The sequence below is a fragment of the Halictus rubicundus genome, chromosome 10 (assembly GCF_050948215.1).
Source record: "Halictus rubicundus isolate RS-2024b chromosome 10, iyHalRubi1_principal, whole genome shotgun sequence".
Lineage (NCBI taxonomy): Eukaryota > Metazoa > Arthropoda > Insecta > Hymenoptera > Halictidae > Halictus > Halictus rubicundus.
The window spans coordinates 12,614,118-12,640,497 of record NC_135158.1 but is presented as its reverse complement, the minus strand read 5'-3'; the positions used below and the strand labels follow the sequence as shown (position 1 = coordinate 12,640,497).

Here is a 26,380-nt window from a genome sequence, read left to right as displayed (position 1 = left end):
CTTCTCTTTTTTATTTCTTTCAACAGGTCGACTGCCGCATCGGTTCTCTTCTCATCCGTTTCAGAAAGACCTGATTTTGACAAATTCATCGATTCGACACAACTCGAAAATATCAATACAAGGCGGGAGGTTAATTTCGGAAATTTCTTCTTTGAAAATGAAAAGCTGAGTTCGTAATTGATTGAACAATTAGGAGAACACGGTAGTCGCTCGAACTGGAAGTTGTGGGAACACGAGGGATGTACGAGGGTTAATTTTTATTATAAGGAAACAAGGAAGGAGCAATCACCGTGAACAATTTCAAAATAACTTTGACTCTCCACGGATTCTTTCGAGATCACAATTTGGCAGCCAACGTGTCATCAGTCGTCACCCACGCAGGGCGCAATGTTTCTGTGCTATTTTTCCTTCGTTACACGTATATCACAGAGTTGAAGAATTTCTCTCGCGGGATTTCTTTTGAAAATAAATCGTTGCTTACTTAGTCATCTCGTTCCTTAAAAAATTCTCTCGTGAACAAACGTGTTCATCGGTCATTAGTGTTGCACGTGGTTACGGGTGATATCTCTACAAAAAATATTAGAATTTTTAAGTAGCTACTATGTACAACGGTAGAGGATACAAAATGTTCCGGAATACGATTTTCTCGAGAAGTATTCTGGCCACATTTTGCACGCTGCCATTACGAGCTGCTGTCGAAACGAAACTGGCGAGGACCCTAATTTCGACATCGATTTCGACGAGCCTTTGTACAATGATAAAATATAAGCCCATGTGTATGGAATATTAGCTGCAATTGTTCGATGGTCTTGAAGACACGAATAATCGAAGTTACATAGTTCTGGGATCAGAGTGAGAGACTTCTTTTTGTCAATTTTTTCATACAAGAGAAATATTAGGTCAGCGAAAAATTCGTGCCCAAGTTTTTGTATTGAAATACAACAAGGAATCGGGCAAGAACTTTTGCGCTGACCTAACAAATTAATTCATGGCCCTTTTTTATTCGTGAATTTATTGATTATTTACAAACAATTAGAATGCATTCTATACTCCAAAATAGTCTCCGCTTTCTATGCATTTACATTATCTTACAAGTACAATAGTTCATCTCCAATACGGTGGTTGAAAGATTTGAATACAAAATAAAGTCACAATCGATTCACTGCGAGAGCCATGAATTAATTTGTACACTTAATAATGTAGTATTGTCGTCATCTAGTAGATTGATTCATCCGGCTCCTCGAAGAGCCTCGAGACCTTTGGATCAATTTTAAGGAAATTATTTTGTTTCAAGGATGGTTGATCAAATGCCTGACATATTGATCCCCTTAGTTTTTCAAAGAGTCACTTGGACCAAGTTCCAAACAAGTTATTCTATTTTCAGAGTATCCGACTGTCAGGGGCTCGCAAACCATCAACGCTGAATCAACAGCTCGTCAAAACCGATGGGTCCCGCCTCACAAGAAGTCCGCCATAATACAATCTACAGGTTCTCTTTCGCATCGTCGCACAGTGTGCACAAGCACCCGAAGATCCTCGAGCAATCTCGTCCTAGAAACACAGTTCTCAGCTCCTCGCGCCCTGGACAAGCCTTCGAGTCGCGGACAGACTAGATTTATTTCGCATAGATCCGTTCCTGGTGGATCTACTTTTTCGCCTCGGCGGACTTCGCGAGTGTTCTTTTGTGCACGCCGGCGGTCACCGTCCTGGTCGCGTTCACGTTTTTATTCGCCTCGAACTTTTGCTGAAGGGAGGCAACGTTCGACTTCCCGGTGGCAGGTCTTTGGACCGTGTTGACCTTGGTCTCGGTCTTCGTCTCGGGCTTCGGGGCTACCTTGGCCTGGGAGACCTTGGAGACCGGCTCCTTCGGGGCCAGAGCTTTGCCTAGGTTCGCGTTCCCGCTGGTCGTCGGCGACTTCTTCCTCTCTGCCGGGACAGAGGTCGTCTTGGCGATGCCGAGCGGCTTCGGTCCAGGTCCCTCTTTCGCCGAAGGACTCTTCGCCGTTCTGGGCAGCGTGGGCACCTTCTGTTGCACGCTCTTCGGCTGAAAGCTGAACTTCCCGCTGCTGCCGAGCACGTCCGGCGACTTTGTACTGATTTGGTTCGAGGTCGAACAGCTCGACACCACGTCCGGGCTGTTGAACTTACCCCCGCTATCCTTAGGGCTACAAGGCACAGTTTTCGAAGATAATCTATTAGAGGAGTCCGTCGAGCCCTTCGAACTCGCATCGGTAGATTGTTTAGTCCTCGAGGCGTTCTCGGGAGCCTGTCTGGCGTCCTTCGACCCCTTCACGATTCCAGGAGGCGTCTTCGTGCGTCCAAGAACAGGCTTCACCGGCTCCTTACCGTCCACAACATCCTCTCCAGTCTTTGCGTTCGTTGCAACTCTCTGAAGCGGCCTGGTCTTCAACGAGATCGCCGGTTTCGGTGGATCAGCTTTGCCGCTCGGCTTCATACCCAACTCCTTCGATATGTCATCGTTCAAGTTAGGGTTCGACGAGTTCAAGGACACCAACTTGGTCTTGTCGAGCGGCTTCGACTCGACTTTCTCGGGCTCCTTTCGCGGGACGTTCAACACCGAAGGATTCAGGTAGCCCGAACTGGTCGTGGAACTCGAAGAGTTGAACTTCGCCGATGCGGAGTTGGAGTAGATGCTACCGGGCGATTTATAGTGAGCAGAGTTCACGTAGGCTCCCAGAGAACTGTTCGAGCCCAGCTCTTCGGGGCTCTTACCCGCTTCCTCGTTGTTCTTCGACTTCCTGGAGAGAGTGGCCGTCGAGTAGATGGAGTCGAAGTTGCGATTCGATATCTCCGAGACGATCTCCGACAGGAGACCCATCGATTCGGGGTTGGCAGGGTTCGCAGTGGGTTCAACCGGCTTTGGTAGCTTGTACTCGTTGTCCACCCGCTCTGGCAGGATCTTCCTCGCTTTCTCCGGGATCGTTTCCTCGATGACCGCGTAGATGTTGTCGCTGGTAGGCGACTCCTCTGTGATCTTCGTCAGGGGGGACTCAGGGACCAGGTTCATGCAGTCGTCGTACACGTCGTCGACGATTTTCGAACTCTTCACCTGCGGCGTCTGGTAACCAGGCAATCCTGGGATCTTTCCGGTTTCGTTCATCTTCTCAGGGTTCGGGACAGTCGGAGGCCCAGGCGGAGGAGCCGTGGGCCTGGTGCTGGCAGGGATGCTGGTGGGCCTCTTCACCGGCGTGGTTTGCCTCATGGAGCCGAAGGTTTGAATGTTCGGCCTCGGCGTGACCTTGCTGTCCCTCATCGACTGAGCCCTAAGCACCACGTTCTTCTTCTCCGCTTCGGGGGCCACTGGTATCGCCGGGATTGGGATCTCTATCTCCTTCTGGGGTATCGGGTTCGAGATCTCCAGGTTCCTCAGGATCTCCTTGTTCGCCAGCTTGTTGGCCTTCTGGTGCTGCAGCCGGGGCAGCGAGTTCGTGTTCTTCTCCTCCTTCTGCGTCATCTGCAGGCCCGTCTTCGTGATCCCGGAGCTGGGACGCAGGATAGAGGCTATTCTGCTTAGGGTACCGCCTTTGTCGTGTCTCTTCTCCGGTTCCAGGACGTTGGTTAACGGAGTGCTGTTCGGCCTTTGAAGACGTTGGAGCTCCGAACAAACCGGTGGAGCTGGTGCTGGTCTAGTCGGAGCGTCCAGAGAGGGTCTGACGGGTGGCTTCGAGGCTACCACTTCGACCGAAGTGCATGTTGTCGCTGCCAAAACTGGGCTGCTGATCGAAGGACGACCCGAGTTCAACGGCGGCAAAGCCGGGGCCGATGGAGCCTCGTTGTTGTAGTTCGTAGACGGGTTTAGGATGGAGTTTCGCGGCGCGGTACTCTTCGGCAGCGTTCTGATGTTCGTTTTGATCGCCACCGTGGGGATCGTTGGCGGAGGAGGCGCTGGCTTCGTCGGCTCGTTGCTCTTCGGCTGGCTCTTGATCGGCTTGATCGAGAACCCTTTGAACTGGCCGAACAGATTATTGTTGTAACGCTCGTCGGCCTCCGGCTTCGGCAATAAGCTCGCGCACGCCGGGTCCTGGCTCAGGCTCGAATCGATCGTCTGGATCGTTCGGGGCAACGGGCTCGGACGATCGATACCGTTGTGGTCCCGATCGCTCCTGAAAATTTCAAGCACAAACAACGAACAATCGCGAGTGCACTTTTTCGAACACAATACGTAGACCGAATAAGTCGCGTGCAGCGCGCGATCACACACAGGCACACGCGTGCGAGAAGGTGTTCGGCTGGTGCATATGAGATGGCTTGATTGCTTGTGCGGCCCGTTGTTATCTCTTATGTAAACGATTGCACACGACGAATCGTCGTTGACGGAGCCGCCGTACTGCTCGGACAATTTTCTACATCGGTTTTAGAATCTGTTCGAGGAATCTTTTTAGTCGAGGCTGAATGTCTGTTCACAGAGGGACATTCTACTCAACTGTTTTGTAGAACGGCTTAAGAATTTTTGCAAGAAATTTAAGGACTGAATTGATCGACCGTCGGCTAACAGGATCACATTGTGGCGAACAATTCTGGCATGAACGATCTTGCAGAAACCATCCGCAAAAGGACGAAGTGTTTGATGAACATTTTAAGTTCTAAATACTTGGAACGATTGAATAAAAATGGTATTGGAAACCACGTTGGAGAATATGCGTTTAAGTTGACAGAAAAAAAAAAAAAACGTTGAAAAATACCGCACGCCAGTCTCTACACATTTTGGAAACGCAAACTGTGATTTAGGCATTGAAAACCCATTGTCAAAGGTGTGCTCAAGTAACCGTGGCAAGCTTGAATAAACACCTTGTACATCTTTCACATATTTCGCATTTCATATGCACCATTCTGACAGTATTTTCGGGAGTGTCTCATAGGGAAACACGCATGCAGCACACACACGCATCAGAGAAACTTGCAGGAAGATGTAGTTAGTGAGAGATTAAAGTGTTAGTCGCAAGCTCTTTGGAAGAAGGAAGTTCGTAAAAATATATGTATCTGTTCTGCTTTCGTTAGATCGGCAGACTGAAGAAAATTCGATACACTGGTCCGTGTAAAATCATTACGTTTATTGAGAATAAAATCATGTACAAATCCATTCTGCTTAAGTGCGAGCGACTCTGTGCAGTTTTTCGAGATTCCCCTCGAGAGAGAGAGAGAGAGACAGACTGTATTGTTGTTCCTCGTTCTTCGTACCTTTGTTTGTTAAAAAGATTATTTAAAAAAAAAAAAGGATTACGTGGTCGTTAACACGTGGCCCCAGAACACCGAATCGACTCGGGACGAGCCGAGTTCGGCGAACCTCTAGATGCAATAGTAATCGAGAAAAATAAAAAAAAAACAGATCCACACATGCTCATGCTCGTGTCGCAAGTTCTAGGCATGCTCCAAGTCCACGGGTCGGTAACCTGTGCTTTTGTCGAGCTACATACTTCTAGCTAAATAGAGTATTATAGATTAGCTCGCTCTTGCGCACAGTGCGATAGCGTTCGACTACATCCATTAACAATAGAATGCTCGCGTTTCTTAAATGCACGAATCAGTCTAAAAAAATAAACTGCAACGATCTGTGAACGCACTGGCCTTTGAAAGGATCTATTAAATCGGTAAACTTAATAATGGCGATATAATTCGTCGATCTCCACGGTTTACTTAATCATTTTTAGACTGCGGACATTACCGGTACATTATTTGCTACTTATTCAAATTATTAAGAGAAGAGATCGATTGTTACGTAACTCCTCTTTCTTATATACGATGCAGACAATTATTTTGCACAAGGATCCGCAGTCTAGAGCGTCCCAGTTGACGCGATTAGGCTGTTTCATTATTTGTAGTGATCCTTTGCGCTCTCCAAGGTAATATTACAATTGTTTGCAGCGAAATTGCTAAAATATCGCACTGTGCGGCAAAGCGACGATCGTTCTATTATATTATCACCCACTTGCTTAATACTTTTACACGACGTGCACACTCTAAACATCTAACATAATAATAATAATAATAATAATAATAATAATAATAATAATATTATCCTCGAATTGCACGATGCGCGATTGTGTCGCGCCACTTGAGCATGAAACAACGACGAAAACAAGAATAAATAAACTATACGGTGATCGCGCGCGATCCTTCTAATATCTCTACGTGATAAGTACAAAAAGATTCTACGCATTTCCTGTGTTCGGCATGCTCGTGCGAACACGATCGTGTCTCGATAGGATATAAAAATTCTACAACGGGACTCTGTTTTAGTCGTCGATTTTATCTAGAGAGGCAGAGTCCCGCGCTATATATATATACATACGTATATACATATATAGTAGTTAGTTCCGTTGTTACAAGTATAAAAATCACAGTGCATCCGTACTCTATCGTTTGGCAAAATGAGTCGATTAGTGCCGCCACCGTTACTGTCAACCTTGCTTTCGTCCTAGCGCGAAGATCATGGTCGAGATTGGGGACACGGGTCACCATGAACTCGGCACTAAAAGGAAACTCTTCGGGGTATTAACGCTTTATCTACCGCAATTACATCAACCCTGTACATACACCTGTTAACACTAGAAGTATCCTGTGCTAGGAACAAGGTTCATAACACTAGGTTTATGCAGCACTGAACGTGACTATATTTCGCATTACTTTATAAAAATAACGAGAATGTGTCGATCGAAATTTTATGTAACAATGACGAGACTTCGGAAAGCAAGACTTTAGTTAATTTTTATTTTAGTACGAACTCCATTGATCGAGTCAAAATTCCAGAAATTGAGAAATTTTGATTTCCCTGATAATTCTAGTGTTAAGCATGTGCTTCTTACGAATACAATTTTAGTTTTCGCTTTACTTGAAATATCGGGATGTTATGATGAAAGATATTAAAATGCACCGTGAACCACCCTATCGATTAAGGGTTAATCGGCTGAACCCCTTGCCATACAATTCAGCATAGTTGTACGATTATCCCGACTTCTCTGACTTTAATAGTTCCATAGAAGAAAGCAGAGAATTTATTAATGCTTAATAATTAATAGCAAGGGGTTGGAGATCCCGTTTGGAATGATTAGTTAATTGACCATAGAGTTGTATTAACCAACCGAGCCGGTAGACAACGCGTTAATGTTGCTAGCAGGACAGTGAAGAACATTACTAGGACTTGAGGACCGATCGGATCTTTGGCTTGAGGCTTTGGTCGGGTGCTGGCGGAGGAGGAGGTTTTTTATTGTAAAAAGGAGCTTGGATTTTGACACTGGGAAGCTCGGTAGGCAGCAAAGGCTCTCCGGTCTTCGGCGAAGGGCTCGAAGGGCTGGGAGGTTTGTTCGAGTGGTCTGGCTTCATGTCAGTTCTGACCGTGAGCCCTTTGACGTTTTTAACGGTCTTCTTCTGCATCTGTTGGATGCGCTCGGATATCTTGGCGCCTAATTCCGTTCGCAGCGAGTTCTTTCGTGGCCGAGACTCTACAGAGGAAGAGGTTGCAGCGACGGTGGCGGACCGATCGGGTTCGATCGATTTTCTGTCGTCGGTTTGACTCGGGGGCTTTTTGATATTAGTCTGGCTAGCGGCGAGCAGCATCGACTTCCGGCTCTCGATGCTGTTGCTGCAGCTGATCGCGTCCGGGTTAGTGGTCGAGATCAAGACGGTCTTAGTGATCTGCAGCTTCTCTTTCGACGGCAGATTGTCGCTGATCGTGAACACGCGGTCCCCGTTCCCTCTGTTCTCGGCACGAGGCGAGAAGAACGTGACCACCCTCTCGTACACGTTTTTACCGATCGTGTGACCCGAATTCGGACCGTTCGCCGCGAACTTCGACTGTCTCCGCGGCTCTATCACCGGTACCAGGCAACATACGTACTTCGTGCTGAAGGTCTTGTTTTTCGTGTACCAGAACCCGATCAACGACAGCGCGACCATCGGCACGATTCCCAGGAAGATTATGAACATGGCCAACACGAAGTCGTTCCTCGCTGTAACACGGATAAAACAAACCAATATTAGAACAGTATTCAGCTTCTTGTTTATATAGATGTTGGATTGGCCCATATACGGTAGGTTCTTCCTCGTTGCACTTCCAAATGTAGCCTAACACGTTCGCTACCAGCATTTATTATGTTCTTTATAACATATTAAAACAACTTGGCCGGAGAAAGCGATGGATCTGAATATTACGACTTGAACATCGTTTTCGTGCAACGAGCGAGTGCCCACTATACTCGACGATCCAATGGTAATGATCGCGGGACAATTGAACGAGATCGATTCACCGTTTGGATCCTGCGCCGGGCCGCTGTCCTGGGATCCACCCACGCCAGGCTGAGTGCAATCCGGCGGCCGGAAGCCCCGATTGCAGTGACAGTGGCCCAAACTGTTGCACACGCCGTTCCCACCGCAATTGTTCGGACACATATCCCCGTGGGTCACCGTCGCAGCACGCATATCGGCTACCGACATGCACTTCTGGTTCACGCACATCTAAATCGGTTCCATACGTTTATAGTAATCGCACGCACCGAGTGCATTTCAAACAGGTCACCCGAATATCTCCAGTGATACAGAAAATATGCGTTGCGCGATGCATTCGCAAAGGAGATATGAAGGTTGACCTTGTTTTTCCTAAATGCAACATTGTGGGTCTTTATTTATTTTCTGAGAAGGCGTTTCTATATTGCGAAGGTCAATAGTAAGGCTAGGACATAAGTACTATATATACCAGCAATCTCTTCGTGCCTCCTCAAAAGGGACATTCGAGGAAGTTCTAGTGTCTCTTATGAGGGGGACTAGGAAGTATAGTTCAATCTATGTTTGACAACGCCTCTTTGTTATCACTATTTCGAAGAGTCTCTGCTTCAGAATACTGTTACCTTGCCAGGTGCGCACTTAGCGCCATCAGGAGCGAGACCAGGATCCACCTGGTTCAAGCCTAGATCAACGATCGCCGATCTACACGGTATTATCTTCCCTCCGTTGTTGATGAACGAGTGGCTGAGAATCGCCACGGACTCCATACCGAACTCCAGCCTCTCGTTCAAGTGCTTGCAATGCAGCATCCCGCAGAGGAGGTCCCTGAAAACGATCGGGAGTCTCTTATTAAAAAATGCATTCTCTTCCCGTTGTAGTATAGACTTGAGGATCGCAAAAATCGTCTTACTGATCGGTGCACTTGACGTAGCTGGTCTCGACGCGGTTGTACCCGCAGTTCCCATGTCTGGTGCCCTTGTTGTTCATGTCGTAGCACTGCGCGTCCGACGATATACCCGTGGGTCCCCAAAGCAGCTTGCACTGATCGTTGTGGGTCCTGCAGGAGCCTTGATAACAGAAAGCCTTGCCCACGTTACAGGACTCTCCGTCCATCTTGAAGATATCCGCCGGACAGTACTCGCTCTGTCCGGTGCAATACTCGGGTAAATCGCACTCGTGTTCCGCGCTCCGACACTCTGTGCCCGCTGTCTTTGGCTTGCAGGTCTTCAAGTCGCAACACTCGCCGGTGGCGCAGCTCGCGTTGCCGTGCAGCATGCAGGTGGTGCTGTTGCAACAGGGATTGTCGCAGCTCTCTTTCAGTCCGCAGTCGCACTGTTCACCGGGCTCGACGAACCCGTTCCCGCAGAACGGGCTGCCGAACAGTTTCTGCGGCTTGTTGCGAAGGCAGTAGTCCATGCCGTGCTCGAACGCCAGAGCCAGATGCTCCAGGGAGCAGGTCGACCAGTGCGTTGGCCCCGACGAGCCGCTCGACGACGCCATTATGCACCTAGAAATAAGGAAGATGGTAGTGTCTTCGAATAAAGTACAGTGTCTTCTTAAATATACAACTAAAAGATTTTCTTTTCCCGGCAGATTTTCCACGGGAAGATAGTTACTTCTCTTCGGGACACTCGCAGTCGCTGGAATCGTGCTCCATGCCGAAATTGTGACCCATTTCGTGGGCGACGGTCGCAGCCACCAGCCCGACGACGTTCGAGTGATCCATGGAGACACCGCCGGAGAACTCGTACGTGCATATCGGCCCCTTAAGCGCTTTTCCAACCACGCCTCCCTCGAAAGTGATTCGCCTGCAAGTTTCGAAACGGTCTCACAGTTTACCGAATGTATGTATTACAGCGACGCTTCTCCACGGGCTCGAGAGAACTCACGTTAACAGCTGGGCGTTGTCGTTCGGCATGTCCTGGACCAGCTTCTCCCTTCGGTAACGGAGGAAGTTCGAGAGAGTGTTGTCCCCGTTCGTCGACAGCGCTATTTCGTCCGAGTCCGACCAGACCTCTACGCCGACCAGGGCGATGAATATGTTCAGCGGCATGTACAGCTAGAAAACAACACACGACTCTTCAAGTTCTCCGGATTATTACGCTGTCCTGCAGCTTCTAACTTTTTCGTCCCGCTTCGGTAGTCGGCCGAAAATATTCTTCAAGTGGTTCGTGGTATACCAACCGCGTTGATGATGTTGGCGATGTCCTTGCAGTGGTGGTGCACTTTGTCGAAGTTCTCGTCGAGCGCCGTGAACTCTTTCTTGTCGATCACCAGCACCAGCTCCACGTATCTAGAATGTCTGTTCGCGTTGTAGGGTCCTCGTATCATCTCGGACGACCTTTTGTGCTGCAAGGAAACGCAGATTCCACGATCAAGAGCACACGGCAGCTTCGTCTCAACGCTTATGCCAATAAACCAACTTTTCCAGGATATTCAACGTATATTTTCGTGCTTTAAATCGAGAAATTAATCTGTGATCACTTGACTTTTACGCATTATGCGTGGGTACCCGGTTATTGGCATAAGGGTTGAAGAGATTCGTTCTTCAGGAACGTCTCGGGGATCAGATGGGATCAAAACTAGACCCTAAGCTAAACTGAAACTTTTCCATCGTCCAAACGCAACTGATGATTCAGCGCGTCGAAGCCAGGAAAGGTGTAAATTGTTTAAACAAGCAGAGGACCGTTCCCGAAGGACTAGTGTCCGAATACAATGGGTCTGTCGGTTTCGTTGGCATTGTAAAGGCAACGGACTGCGTACCCTGGCGGCTCTGTTGACAATCCCGCGGTGCTCGCTGCCAAGAACATGGTGCGGCGTTCCCTCGTAACCTGCGCGAAACAAAAACCCAAGATCATCGGTCGAGTTCTCGGTAGAGTTACACTGGACAAAGAGAGGCCGGGTAGCCGGCAGAATCTCGCTCCCACATTCGTTAAGACCGTTAAGGAGAGACCAGTCCGGGACAGGTCTTCCAGTCCTGGAAAGGAGCACAAGCGCCCCGAAACGGGCAAGGGTAACAGCTCCGGAACACGGCCGATCCCGTCGCCGTTTTCCTACGATATCGTTGGGAACGAGTCTGACCGCAATCGGAGCCGACCATTTCAAGGTTTAGGACGGCACACGGTAGCCAAAAATTGTCGAAACTCCCGCCAGAATGAACGTGTGCGCTACCACCATTTATTACGAAACTGAACAAGTGCGATTTAACGCGGTGCACAGATTAAAAGGATCTGAAAATATCAACGAGCTACTTTGAGCTGATTAGAATCATTAACACTAGGTTTACGGGTAGTCCGTCAAAATGACGGATTCTAGTATTTTTAATTTACGAATATTGAGATTGCACAGATGCATCCACGAGGAATTATTTAATTTATTTTTATAGAGTAATGTGAAGCAGTAATTTTTAGTGCTCCGTACACCTAGTGTCGAAGAGAGAATTTATCAAGCAATTTCGATTTTTAAGCCAGGATTTCGACGTGTTTCGCTACCGTGCGGATTTCAGGTGTAAAATGATTTCAATCGATTTTTACCGCAGGTGTGATTGGCGACGAGATCCTTCTGCCTGTAGACGTAATGCCTCGAGTCCAGGGATTCTGTTTCCGGATGAATGTGATGAAGATTCTCGCCGTCGAAGACGACTCCTCGCAATCCTCTGCAAGTAGACAACGCCACCCAGGATCCGGGCACGTCTCGCACGCTGCCTTGGTAGTGGCAGAGCTCCTGCGAATTTCAAGGAAACATTCCTTTGTTTAATCCGAGAAGGAGTGAAACGGCAACGAGCGAACGCGCGGAGGATAATTAGACCGAGAGACGCGGTAAAGGATTCTCGGCGCGCGATGGTACCGACGAAACTCGAGACTGCATATTCACCGGATTATCTCGTGTTTCGCGCCCATCCGTCCGCTACAAATATAGTTGGCCCACATTCTGCCGGGCCAGTCATCCTTTCCTCCTTTTGCTCCTTCGCACGGCGGTCGCGCTATCGAAACACAAACGAAACGTAGAACAGCGGTTCAAGACGCTGCTCCGGTTGACAGGCGTGGGATTAGGTACGGGTGTCCCTTGCACGCGAAATAGAATCGGGCACTGGGCTAGAGAAGGTCTACGAAGGTCCATTAGTATCTCTTCATTAACAGTTTTGGTCCGATTCGCACGATAAGTAGCTTCGCTGTTCTCTCATTTTGCACGCATTTGGAGATTTGCATAATCGGTGCGAAATGGAGGGACTGGAGAGCAGTATGGCGCATAAAAATTGCAATAGTACTACACCTTATGCATAATTAGGAGGAGTTTAAGTCATCAACTTGCCAGTTTTCAATTTGTTTATAAAGTACAGACGTTTGAATATATTCTATATGTATTTCCCATTTTTATTTGGTACGTATTCGGAGACTAGCGTAATTCATACGAAATTGAGAAACTAGCGGCGACTGTAGCGCATCAAAATCGCAATATTACAGTAGCCTATGCATAATTAGGGGGGGTTTAAGTCATCGCTTTACCAATTTCGGATTCGTTTACAAAACACAAGCTCGGTAAGAAGACACTACTTATCGTCGGATTTAATAATCGGAAACGTTTGGATTTGGATTAGCGATTTGGCGAATGGTAAACCTGTGCAATCATGATTCTTCCCGTGGCAAAATTCAGGGAGGAAAGGAAGAACAAATGCAACGATTAGTCCATTTCGGCCGCGAGACCGCTCGCAGCATAACGAGTTGGATTCGCGGAATTTCCCCCATTTAAACGGCCGAAATTAGCTCGTCCGCTTGTCTTGGAACGGCGAGCACAAATAATTCGCAGCCGAGAGACAGAATGAGAGAGTGGAATAGAGAGAGAGAGAGAGAAAGAGAGAGAGAGAGAGAGAGAGAGAGAGAGAGAGAGAGAGAGAGAGAGCGAGCGGCGGACGGCAACTGGACGTGCCAATTCATTTATTCAATTGCGTAAAATGTGGAACCGACGACAACGGAGCGCAACGAACTCGCTCGATGAAACACGGCCGACCATCCGCCTGCCATGCCGGCGCGATGCTTTATGCGTGTCCATTAACCGTGAATAACGTCGTTGACAAAAATGTCTATCGACGCCGGGTGTGCTTCAATCTATTTCCCGGAACAATCCATAGAGCGTTGCTTTTTTCGAAATAGGTGAAGTTTTTTCAAAGACAGCTTTGACTGCGTGTAAACTGGAAAAATAACAGGGAACGGTTAAACAACGTCGACGGCAATTGTTTGTACCAACGTCTCGTGCTTCAATCTCTGAACAAAGTAGAACAAGTATTTTTCTATCTCTCGGAACGGTAAACAGAACGTTGTTTTTTTTCGAGATAGTTGAAGCGTTGAGCAAGAGACGAGCCTGGTAAACCGGAAAAATAATAAGGAATTGTTAAACCAAGCGATTGCCTCTATCGATGCCCGATGCTTCAATGTCTGTTCAACGGGGACAGCTATTTGTCTACCCGCCGGAGCAGTCGATATCGTGTCATTTTTTCGAGATACATACACAGTCGAAGCTCGAGTTTAACTCTCGACAAGCATGGAATAAGTCGAACAAAAACCGGAAGAGCATCGAGTCCGACCGGGTTGATCGTGCAGCACAACGATGTTCGTCAACGTTATTTAAGAGTGATCGATACCCTCGAAACGTCCCTGGTGCTGTCCGTCTACGATCTATGTGTACTCTATACCCATTCTTGTCCTGGAAACGTACGACCGGCCCGGCCTGGCCCGTGAGTCACCGTTATCGATTCCGGTGTTCTTTGCACCTGTGTACCTTTGTTCAATGGTTCCGTCTCGAACTGGCAATCGGTCGGAGACAAAGAGCCTACATTTACAAACCTCAAAGCCCCAAGTGAAGCTGAACGGACAACCCTGCGAGGTTCTATGCAGGGCTTTGGGGCGTGGACGTAGCCTAGGACCTTGGGTAATCGGTTAAACTCACGGTCCTTGGAAGATTAATTAGAGAAAGGGACTGTGAAACAGAATTTTACTTGCAATTTTCGACGGGACACTGACTTTTGAGGTTCCTGGAGGGCTAGAATAGCAGGAGGGACATCGCAATAACATAACTTGGCTTCAGAGGGCTAGAACAGCAGGAGGGACCTCGCAATAAATTTCTATTCGCATCTTTCGACGGAATAATGATTTTTTGGGGACCTTAGGAGACTAGAATAGCAAGAGGGACCTAGCGATAAATTTCTATTCGCAATTTTCGACGGAATAATGATTTTTTGGGGGACCTCAGGAGACCAGAAAAGCAAGAGGGACCTGGCAATAAATTTTTATTCGCAGTTTTCGACAGGTCTGTAACGTTTCGGGTCTTCGGATGACTAGAACAGCAGGAGGAACTTTGGAATAAATTTCTATTCGCAATTTTCGACGGAATAATGATTTTTTGGGGACCTTAGGAGACTAGAAACGCAAGAGGGACCTCGCAATAAATTTCTATTCGCAATTTTCGACGGAATAATGATTTTTTGGGGACCTCAGGAGACCAGAAAAGCAAGAGGGACCTGGCAATAAATTTTTATTCGCAGTTTTCGACAGGTCTGTAACGTTTCGGGTCTTCGGATGACTAGAACAGCAGGAGGAACTTTGGAATAAATTTCTATTCGCATCTTTCGACGGGACAGTGACTTTTTGGGGTTTCTAGAGGATCGATATGAAAGAGCCACGCAACAGAATTCTACTCGCAATTCTCGACGGGATTCTGATGGGATTCTGATCTTCCGCCAAAGGGCAAAACCAGCAAAATGGATCACTCTTCAACGGACCATGGAATTCAGGATTGAGGACGGTCAACTATGTTCATCCGAACGTCCTCAAAGGCAGATCTATCAGAAGACGACACGAAATAAGATTCTACTCACGACTTTCGACGGGACATGGACCTTGTACGATCCCTGGTGCTGATGTCTCTGTTGGTATCCGACCGGTATGAGATCGGTGTTGAGCCTCAGGTCGAGAACCCGCTTGACCCCGTCCAATTCGAAGCCCACGGTCAGCACATCCGCGTGGTCGATGTCCTGGAAACAGAAATCGGTCGAGCAATTAGCCGCCTTGTCTCGAACTACACGACTGGTTTTCCAAAGATAACGGAGGGCTTATCGAGCGTTGCACGCGTTCTTATCGAAGCTGCAGGTGTTCCGGTTTCCCTCGACTGAACCACGAGATAAAATTTCGAATCGGCGTTTGGATTGCGTTATAATCGTTTCGAAGCTCGACATTATGCACCTGTTGCATTCGACGCGCGAGACGACGCGACGCGACGCGCCGAGGAGCAAGATGAAAGAAGAGACGCGCGGCGCTACGGAAATTGATTCTCCGTGCAATCTGTAATTACGGTAGCCGAGCAATTAGCTCGGAGAATCGGCTTGGACTGAGCTTTCTCTTCCAGGATTGAAGACTTCGGTAAATCGCTATGGACAACACATTCGGGAATGTTTTATCGAGTCGTGGCTCGGGACGAAACCTCCATAAACTTTTACTTATTATTTTTACGTAAAAAGATTTTACTGTTTTCATCCTGTTGAAATTATTAAAGAAAAAATGGCGATTTCATTTTGCAAGATCCGCAGTCCGTTGATCAGGCTCCAACGTTCCGACGGTGTTATCAGATAGTACACAATTCGATAGAGTTCTCTGTCCGCTGTATCTCAGAGTAAAAATGTCCAGATTTGCTCTCGAAAGGATACACAAAGAAAGCTATCTCGAGAGCGACAATCGGGAAGAACTCTCGAGGACTTCAAGCAGGAGGCACTCGAAATCGGATCGAGGCTCGAGCAGATCGAAACAGTGGACTTTCCACCGTTGTCCCAATTTTCCAGGGAGCCCGGGCTTTGACCACGAGGCCGAATAGTCGAGCGTTTAAACGTTTTCCGGCTCGAGGATCGAGTTTTTCGGTGGGCGGGCGCGTGCCGACCCGCGGCCCAAATGAATTCACGCTTCTCGTTTGCGCCCTCGGCGCTCTCTCTCTCTCTCTCTCTCTCTCTCTCTCTCTCTCTCTCCATGTTTAATTCATGGGGGAACAGCCCCGACGGCCCAGTTCCACCCGCGACAGGAAATATCGTGAGTGTGCATACGTGAGTGTTCCTCGAACCTTGTACTTGTACCTATACGCCGCTCTGCCAGCCGGAGAAAGATCTTTAACAGGACCAACGGGTCTCCCGAGGATCTCGGCCGAATGCGAGCCGCCGCCGTCGCGACGCCTCTTTAACGCGTCGTTCTGTCCCGCTGGGAGATCAGAGCTACAGATCGTTGACGCTGAATGCACTCGTCGACTATAAATTGTTGCGATAATGTGTGCGTTGTGCGTCTTTATACGAATTTTTCGACGTTGACGAAACTGCGGTATTGTATTGTTCGAAAAGATATAAAACATCAATGTCGATGTATAAATTCTGAAGTTTGCCAATAATCATTGTTCACCATTGTTACTATTAGATCGTCTTTATTGCGCTCAGACTGTGTAGAAACATTATGCAGTCTAGCATTCAGCTTAGAACTAGAAGTACACTGATTCAGATCAATTTCTACCATCAATGTCAATTATGATTTTGTTTGAAACAAGGTATAATGTAGTGCACACCAAATTAGGGGGGGTTTAAGTCATGATCTTGCCAGTTTCCAATTTGTTTATAAAATATAAACGTCTGAATATATCGTACAAATTCCCCATTTTTATTCGGAGACTATCATAATTCATACGAGATTAGGAGACTAGCGAGAACCACAGCACATAGAAATCGCAATAGTATGGTAGCTTATACATAATTAGGGGGGGTTTAAGTCATCACCTTGCCAGTTTCCAATTTGTTTATAACATAGAAGCTTCCGATCACAGCACATCCATGGTCCCTATGCTCGCTTCGTAAATGTATAGAGATTAGCATTGTTCATACGGATTTCAGAGGCTGGTGAGCAACATAATGCATCAAAATCATAATAGTATAGTAGTTCATGCATAATTCGGGAGAGTTTAAGTCATCAACTTGCTGTCCTTAAATTTGTTTATACCATTCATATCATCCTGCAACGTTCTCTTACGTTTCTAAAAACAGGCTGCACTCGCCAATTTTTATCTCAAGAACCACGATTGCAATCAATTTAATTCTTTTCTTACCGCAATCTGAAATCTCTGTCCAACCATAGAAACATAATTTTAATCGAAAAATTCATCTCCCATCATCAATAATACTTACTACGCAGCAAGCCTTGCCTCGAGAAGGTTCCACTCGAATCTAATCGTTTGATCGACACTCTCCTCCAAGAAAAAGGTGTGAGTAGGACCCCACCAGTGGACGGCGTCATAGTGAGTGTCATAGCGATCGCAGATAACGAGCGGAGGTGCAGCAGGGGTGCAGAGTCGATGCACTTCGGAGGCGAGAGATCGACTCTCCTGGTCGAGAGGAATCCTCTCGAGGCACTCCGGCTAAGAACAAATACGGCTCGTCTCTCGCCGCGAGAATGCAACAATCACCTTGGTCGCAAAGCGTTGCAAAGCGTTGCAAAGCGTTGCAAAGCGTTGCAAAGTGTTGCAGCCTCCAAGGATTAATAGAACCGAGTTCCGGGAAAGGAAAGCTAGTCGGGCGAGTCGAGGATCCGTCCGGAATAAACCGCGCGCGTCCGGAAGCGGATAAATCGGGGCCGAAAGCTGCGGCCCGATAAACTTTCGACTATGTTTGACGGTTTATCCTACACTCGAACCGCTGCACCGGGCGATAGTTTGCGACGGCGGTGTAACGCGCCGGAAAGAAAACCGAGGAAAAGGAAGCCGGCGGGACGGGCGCAAAGAGATCGCTGCTCGCGAGCGCATTCCTTTATCCTGCTCGCTGTTTCCGGCCACAAAGGGAAATGGAGTGGCTCCTCTATCGCGATCCTCTATACTTTACACGGCCGAAAGGTTTTCGGATCGTTCCGGGCTCCTCGAGCAACCAAATTCCTCCTATCTCACCTTATCAAAGCAAAAGCAGCGCGTTCAATCAGACCTCTTTATCGGATTTTACCGTAACATCTGTCCGTAGACACGTATCCGTTAAATGCCGTGCAAATTTAAACAATTACGTACGAACCACAGATACACGTGACATTCACAGTCTCGCAGTCTATTGAAGGGTACACAAAGTAAAAAATAATACACCAACGTAATGAGTTTATATAGTTTTATATTTGGCCAGGCCATTTTGGTCGCAAGTTGATCATAATCGCGGCTTCAAGTCGCAGAAACCAAGCTCGGGAGGAGCATGAGCCAGTGATCGATTAAAATGACCGATTTCAAATAAAAAATATGAAGCCTTGTCTTCCGTTGGATCGACCATGTAGCCGGATCGATGACGCGGGCGACAATCGCGAAGAACACGGCCGAGGTTGCAGGAAGTTCAAAACGCTGATAAAGACCGGACGTGTTCTCTCGTTGGGAAACAAAGAGGATGGTCTGACACAATGGAAATTTCCCCGTAGATTGCGTTAATCGTCCAGAAATGTGACGTCCAACGATGTCGACGGTTTCTTTGACGGTATCGGGGCTCCTAGGACGCGGAAACGCGCAGCGTCGTTTCCTTCCTTCTCGCTTCTAGAGGCCGGTCTAGTCGAGATTAAAAGATCCCTTTCATCCTAAGCCACCTACAAAGAACGCCTCTGTACGTTGCCGTACATTGTGCCCTCCGCCCTGCCGCGCACTCGTTAACAGCACCAATTTCCACGAAGCTTCAACAATTAACAACGTCCGTCATAATCACGATATCGCAACTACAATGAATCGACTGTTCGAAAAAAAGAAGGGGAAAGCGATAGTACGATGATAACTAAATCTACAAAGTGATCGATGACTTTGTTACAACTTGTTGTTCTTGCTACAAAATAGTAAAGATTGCGAAACGATACGCTTCATTACTGACCTAGGTAGTAGCACAACAATTCGACGCGACGGTAAGATACGATATCGATGAGTCAAGAAATTGCTTGTTAATGCGATGACGTTGTTACTGCGAACTGGTTGTTGCTACGAAATATTGACGATTGGGAAAAGATAAGATTTCATTATTGAACTAGTAGCAGAACAATTCGATGAGACAGTCAGATGCAGTATCGACCAGTCTAGAAATTGTTTCAAAAGACAGCGATGGTTTCGTTGCTCTCGAGGGAGTAAGAGCACGGCCCCAGAGGGCAATGTGTGTACATGGTCAGTCTAGATTGCATATCCCCCGTAAATCTAGACTGTGTACCCCCCAAACATCTAGCCTGTGTATCCCATTTACGCAAAGTGGGCGTGGTTCCGTTGCTCTTGAGGGTGCCACAGCAGTGCCCCACAGAGAAATATAAGCTCACGACCAACCTAGATCGTGTGGCCATTAAAAATCTAGCTCTGGGCCCTCTTGGTGCCCCTATTTGCATAGATTGCCCACAATGGGCGTGGTTCCGTTGCTCTTGAGGGTGTCACAGCAGTGCCCCAGAGAGAAATATAAGCTCACGACCAACCTAGATCGTGTGCCCTTTAAAAATCTATCTCTGGGCCCTCTTGGTGCCTCTATTTGCATAGATTGCCCACAATGGGCGTGGTTTCGTTGCTCTTGGAGGTCCCAGCGGGCAATATATCCCTATGACGAATGCATTCCCATGTAGATGGCGTATCCACTAAAAATCTATCATCGCATATCCTTGCTCCCTCTTTTCCATAAAGTGGGCGTGGCTTCGTTGCTCTTGAGGGTGTCACAGCAGTGCCCCAGTGAGAAATATAAGCTCACGACCAACCTAGATCGTGTGCCCCTTAAAAATCTAGCTCTGGGCCCTCTTGGTGCCTCTATTTGCATAGATTGCCCACAATGGGCGTGGTTTCGTTGCTCTCGGAGGTCCCACAGCATATCCCCATGAAAAATGTATCCTCGTGTAGATGGTGTATCCCCTAAAAATCTATCTCTGCGTATCCTTGCTCTATGTGGGCGTGGCTTTGCAGTTCTCTCCGGATCTAGAGCAGTGCCCCAGGTGGCAACAGGCGTTCCCCGAGCAACCTCGCGGCGATGGATCGCGAGGATCGAGGGGTCAGACGGAAGCCGCTCGACGGACTGAAATTGAATCGAGCTACGTTAGCACCTGGCTTATTTAAATACGTTAATGACCGCGCGGAGCCTGGCGGTTTTAATTGCAGCGCGACTCGTTCGATCGCCGGGGTCGTGCGGCGAATTTGATTGGCCGGGCAGCAGGTCCCGTCGATCAATCGTCGCCGCGACGCGACCCGACGCGGCGCGATACGAACGAACGACAAGTGGTATTTGCCGTGCTCGATCGAACGCAAACACGGATCCCGCGTCCGGTTATCTCTCCCGGTTTTATCAGACTTTCTGTTGTCGGTTCGGCTACCCCGGAACACAACGCCGAATTCGACGAGTTCGGGGTGCGCGCAAAACAAGCACACCATCGCATCGATTCCAACGGACCGGTAATACTAACTAGTTGCGAGGCACCGCAATAATACGGCATTACGCCATAACCGGCGGATTTATTGCGTTAATTTCAAAATAAACATCTGGCCGCGAGAGCACGCGATCGCCGCGGACGATCTATCTGCGGTCGATACGGTCGCGCCAGAACCGACGCCGGCCGACGTTAACGAAAGTAATGCGGATTAGCGGTTCGCTAATTGTTTAGCGCGATTTGATCGACGAGGAAACGAAATTCTCGTTAACCCGTGCACCGCGGTGCATTATCATTCCGCGCAGTCAGCATCCTGTCAAAATCTCGAGGGATTAATAGTCCTTCCTGCACGATTACATATTGTAGAGCTCGTACAAAAATCGTAGGGCTCCCAGAAAAGGGCCTGAGGCCGTGCAAAAATTCTAGGACTCGCAGAAGCTATTTCGAAGCGTGTGGAAAAATTGTAGGTTTCCCAGAAAAGGACCAGGGGCCAGGAAAAAATTCTAGGACTCGCAGAAGTTATTTCGAAGCGTGTGAAAAGATTGTAGGGCTTTCCGGCAGGGTCAAGAATTCGAGGAAATATTCCAGGGCCATTAGAGATTGCTGGAGGCCGGCGATTCGTTAGTCGGGGAGAGGCCGATGGGAAACCCTGACCCCTCGGGTACATTTGTTTCCCGATATCGACGAGGAATGGGCGCGGGTCACGGCGGAACGGTAACTGGAATATCGAGAAACGTTTCCCGGCCGTTGGCGAGCGGCCAGGTATGGATTGCTAACCGTCGCCGTCCGACGACGATGATAGAATCCGCGCCGGGAGAATTCCGCGGATCCATCTATCGTCGATCCCGGCTGCATCCCAGCCGCGTGCCCGGAATACTCGAAACGTATGACCTGGAAGAAGCTTTTTCTCCCGTCGTCGTAGTCGCCCCGAGAGCAGGAGAGAGAGAGAGAGAGAGAGAGAGAGAGAGAGAGAGAGAGAGGGGTAGCCTTGGGCTCGGGGGGCTGCGATCGATGGAAGCTTGGAGACCATCGGCCCGTGAATCCCGGCTTTTTGCCCGACGTAGATGCTCCCGGCGTAATCAAACCCGCCGGGGATGTTTGCACGAAACATACTCCGACGGCGGCTGTATCGCCGTCCACGAGTGCTCTAGTCGCTCCGAATCTCGGCGAAAGTCGCGTATGATACCGAGAGAATATTCGACGCGTGGTTTTCCATCTGCCATCTCCGGTTTGCTCTTGGACATCGTCGGTCGAGTTTGACGAAGTAAAACGAGTCCTTCGAAAACGTGTCCGCACGGACAGAATCCCGGTAATGCCACGTTCACTTTCGGGCTACTAAATAGTAATGCCTCCGAAAGAGACTCAGACCCGTAGGTAAAATTCTAGGTCCTACAGAAAGCGTCGTCAGGTGTATAGAAAAATTGTAGGGTTTGCACAATAAGACCAGAGCCTCGGAAAAAATTGTAGGTCTTGTAGAAGACATTTCGGGACCTTCGGTAAAATTGTATAGGGCTTTCAGAAGAGGCACGGAGCCATAGGGAAATTTCTAGGTTCCACAGAAACCATTGTGGGGTGTATGGAAAGATTGTGAGGCTTCCGGATGAGGCTCATGGCTGTAGGAAACATTCTTGGCCCTGTAGCGAATATTGTAGAACCTGTACAAAATCCGTAGGTCTTCCTGAAGTGGTACAGAAGCGGTGAGCTTCCAGAACCAAAAATTTGGAAAACTATAATGTACTTAGTCAGGAAGAACAGTGTAGGCGTTTTCGGCTAGCAACGTCCGATAATGTGTCTCTCGCGTGGGAGGTAGTCGCGTGTTCAGAGATTACGAGGCGGCTCCTAGTACAGCGAGGTTCTCCAGCCCCTCTCTTCAAACAAACTTCTCGGACAAGTCCGATCGCAGACAGCGCAAACGCGACAAGTGTGTTTTGACGCGTTCTCGACGGCCGCTTATCGCCTCCCTTTATGCGAAACTGTTTCGAAGAGATCGAACTGGCAACTGTTTTAGATCACCAGTGACGTTTTATCGTTAGAGATCGATCGGTCGGGAGTTACGTTCGACGCCCACACACCCTAGGTAACCGGAAATTAGATTCATTGTCGCGTACAGACGCGCTGATAACGCTCATTCTTCCCGTGATAACGAGAAACGAGGCCAATTGCCTCGCTCCGTCGACGCCGCGAGACCGAGGCCGCGTATGGAATCATGCGATCGACTGCGATCTGTGTTTCTACGATCTAGAGTATCTGGATCCTTTTTCGATCATTCGCGGTACGTTATAGAGACTGGGGAACAATTATAGGGCCTAGGATATCGGGAAGTAACCAGGGTCTTTAGAAAATATAGAGATTGTGGAACAATTGTAGGGCTTCCAAAAAGGGTCTGAAGTCCTACTGAACGGTCTAGGTATTTCCAAAAATGTTGGAGGACCCGCAGAAAAATTGTAGGGCACCCAAAAGCATTCGAGAATCTGAGAAATTATTGTACGGTGATTCTAGAATATTGCAGAGTCCTTGGAAAATTGTAGGGTTTCCAGAAAAGACCTAGAGCACACGGAAATATTCGAGATCCTGTGGCAAACATTTTGGTGCCTGTACAAAAATTGTAGGGCTTCCAGAAAGGGCTTGGAGGCCGTTGAAACGCGTCAGGGCTCGAAGACAACATTTTTGAGCCTACAAAAAGTTGTAGGGCCTTCTGGAGGGGTCTAGAAGCGGCAGGAAAATTTGCGGGGCTTACAGAAAGTTGTTCAAGGCCTAGAGAAAGATGCTAGTGCTTGAAATGAGCGCGTGGCGTCCACGGAAAAATTCTAGGGCTTTCTGAGAAGCCTCGGGACCCATGAAAAATTGTTCCACTCGTGAAATAGCAATGTTTCTGGCAGGAAAATTGTTTTTTAAGCTACGACACAACTTGGAACAAATTGGAGCCTGCGATATCGACTCCCTGGGTTATTGAACCGACGTGAACGACAGCGTTCTTCGGTTTGTTTTCTTTGAGAAACGCGTGCAGCTCTTAAGGGGATCCGCAGCAGTCCGTTCAAAAATAGCTGCAGCGCGCAACACGCGTCTCGGGAACATCTGTTTCTCGAGGTATGTATCGACCGTAAAGGAAGACTCCGAACGCGCGAACGTCCCGACGCGACGCGACGCGACGCGACGGCGACGACGGTAGGTACCGTTGTTCGACGAAATTTCGCGAGAAGCGAGGCGACCTCTCGACTTCTGCCGGCAGGTAGGTCGCAGTTAGCGAGCAGATCCTTGGATTTGGTATTCGCGGCGCGGCGGCGCGCGACGCGACATTTGCATCGAAATTGTTGCACCCGTCGACGGCTCGCGACCCGCATTCCAAGTCGCGGGTCGGCTTCGTCGACGGAGCCCGGCGACGCTCCAGATTCGAGCTTCCCCCGCGCCTTCTTGATTAAATGCACCGTCCCACGGTTCGAGGAATATTTTATTCCACCTCCTTTCCATATATTCTACCGTACCTCTCCGCTGGGGTTTGATCGTCCGCGACTGTACGATGGAAAAACCGCGTGCGGATGAAAAATATCGCTGGATAGACTACGGGTGCTGTGCATGTTTCTGGATACGTATAGTGAAACGTCTATGTTGATCAGAATTGATAGTATGCGGGATAAACAGAATTTTATTTCTACTAGTATGTCCTAACAGATGAATTTAAATAATCGAGGACACTTACTTTAAAGTGCATACTCTCTGCGCATAAATAAAAATCTGTAGTCTAGATATGATAATCGATGAGTTACGTGCAAGATTTCTCCTGTAGCGTCGCAGCAAGACGGTCGAGAGCAGTAGAAGCTATTTTTGATTGGTTCTGTTACAGTTGGAGGGGGTAAACGGTGAGAATAATCGGAGTCTCGTGCTGCCTAGCGATTGGTTGCGTCGGGAGATGGTGGGGTAGACGCGGATAGGTAGTGGGGAGGGGTCAGCCAATGACAGCGATTGTAAAATAGCTTCGAGTGCTCCCGAACGTCTTCTATCCCATTCCACTTGCACGACGTTACGGAGAAAATACCGTATAGCGATCGAAGCTTGCTCCAAGTTGAAGTGCTTGAAGTCCTGCCCGATCAACAGGCAATTAAAGGCGCTAATTTAAAAAAACAAAAATGGTACTCACGTTCTCTTTGGTGGACGAGATCTGCCGTTTGGTTCTCGCATGATAGATCCGTGGCCTGATCAGCGTGTGCCGGCTGAAATCCGCGGACGGTCCTGAAACAGAAAACGTTGAAGGTTTAGAGAGACTGTTCCCTCTGGGCTCCCTTTGTCTAACCGACGAGAAACGGCGTTCGAAGGGAAAAAGAGTTCGACTGTCGCGCCCTGCCCCGGAGTATTTCAGTCGCTGGCAAGTGTCCCGCGGGAACGCTTTTGTCCCCGAAATTCGCGGACGGGCGGGAACGCCGCCGCGCCGTCCGACGGTTTACAGTGCTGGCGCGCCCTTCTACGCTAATCACATCGAGCCGAGTCCTTGACACCGAGCTGAACAACGGGGGAAACGCAGAGAACGGGAGAGAACGGGAGAGAACACGAGGGAGGGACAGAGAGACGCCTGGAGGACCACTCAGACAATTTTCACGGGCGTCCCGGTAGCGTAGCTTTTTCTGGCGGGTGGTATCGATCATGGTTCCGGAAACTTCAAGGCCTCCTACTACAGAACGCCATGAATAGAGCAGCTGGAAAGGTCGGAGGAATTGAAGAAAAGGCTTGGAAAGTCCACGGAAATTTGTTACGACCGGTGGAAAATACTTTCGAACCTGCGGAAAAATTGCGGAGCTCCCAGAAGAGGCTCAGAGTTGTAGGACACATTCTCGGTTCTACAGAAAATATTGTAGGACATGTGGAAAAATTGTAGGGCTTCCAGAACGGGCTCGGAGCCATGGGAAAAATTGTAGGGTTTCCAAAAGCGGCTCACAGCTCAAGAAAATATTCTAGGGTCCGCATGAAACACTTTAGGCCTTGCAGAAAAATTGTAGGGCTTCCAGAAGAGGCTCGGAGTTGTAGGACACATTCTAGGTTCTACAGAAAATGTTGTAGGACATGTGGAAAAATTGTAGGGCTTCCAGAACAGGCTCAGTGCCATAGGAAAAATTGCGGGGCTCCCAGAAGAGGCTCAGAGTTGTAGGACACATTCTCGGTTCTACAGAAAATATTGTAGGACATGTGGAAAAATTGTAGGGCTTCCAGAACGGGCTCGGAGCCATGGGAAAAATTGTAGGGTTTCCAAAAGCGGCTCACAGCTCAAGAAAATATTCTAGGGTCCGCATGAAACACTTTAGGCCTTGCAGAAAAATTGTAGGGCTTCCAGAAGAGGCTCGGAGTTGTAGGACACATTCTAGGTTCTACAGAAAATATTGTAGGACATGTGGAAAAATTGTAGGGCTTCCAGAACGGGCTCGGAGCCATGGGAAAAATTGTAGGGTTTCCAAAAACGGCTCACAGCTCAAGAAAATATTCTAGGGTCCGCATGAAACACTTTAGGCCTTGCAGAAAAATTGTAGGGCTTCCAGAAGAGGCTCGGAGTTGTAGGACACATTCTAGGTTCTACAGAAAATGTTGTAGGACATGTGGAAAAATTGTAGGGCTTCCAGAACAGGCTCAGTGCCATAGGAAAAATTGCGGGGCTTCCAAAAGCGGCTCACAGGTCAAACAAATATTCTAGGATCCTCATAAAAGACTTTAGGCCTTGCAGAAAAATTGCAGGGCTCCCAGAAGAAGCT

The 26,380-nt window shown here is 48.3% G+C and overlaps 2 protein-coding genes across 2 annotated transcripts in view; one reads left to right on the top strand and one right to left on the bottom strand.

The window, feature by feature from the left end:
* Gbs-70e (Glycogen binding subunit 70E) overlaps positions 1 to 26,380 on the top strand; it is a 128,653-nt gene that overhangs the window by 54,351 nt on the left and 47,922 nt on the right. The window lies entirely within an intron of this gene.
* Positions 698 to 26,380, bottom strand: part of Meltrin (disintegrin and metalloproteinase domain-containing protein meltrin) — a 60,991-nt gene continuing 35,308 nt past the window's right edge. Inside the window, exons 2-13 of the mRNA XM_076795015.1 lie at positions 24,784 to 24,875; positions 15,110 to 15,265; positions 11,772 to 11,961; positions 11,002 to 11,069; positions 10,423 to 10,587; positions 10,128 to 10,297; positions 9,855 to 10,046; positions 9,149 to 9,745; positions 8,862 to 9,063; positions 8,265 to 8,472; positions 7,856 to 7,967; positions 698 to 4,124 (exon numbers count right to left, since the gene is read on the bottom strand). Of these exons, the coding sequence (XP_076651130.1) occupies positions 1,646 to 4,124; positions 7,856 to 7,967; positions 8,265 to 8,472; positions 8,862 to 9,063; positions 9,149 to 9,745; positions 9,855 to 10,046; positions 10,128 to 10,297; positions 10,423 to 10,587; positions 11,002 to 11,069; positions 11,772 to 11,961; positions 15,110 to 15,265; positions 24,784 to 24,875 (4,631 nt within the window). The 3' untranslated portion in view covers positions 698 to 1,645. The remainder of the gene's footprint in view (positions 4,125 to 7,855; positions 7,968 to 8,264; positions 8,473 to 8,861; positions 9,064 to 9,148; positions 9,746 to 9,854; positions 10,047 to 10,127; positions 10,298 to 10,422; positions 10,588 to 11,001; positions 11,070 to 11,771; positions 11,962 to 15,109; positions 15,266 to 24,783; positions 24,876 to 26,380) is intronic.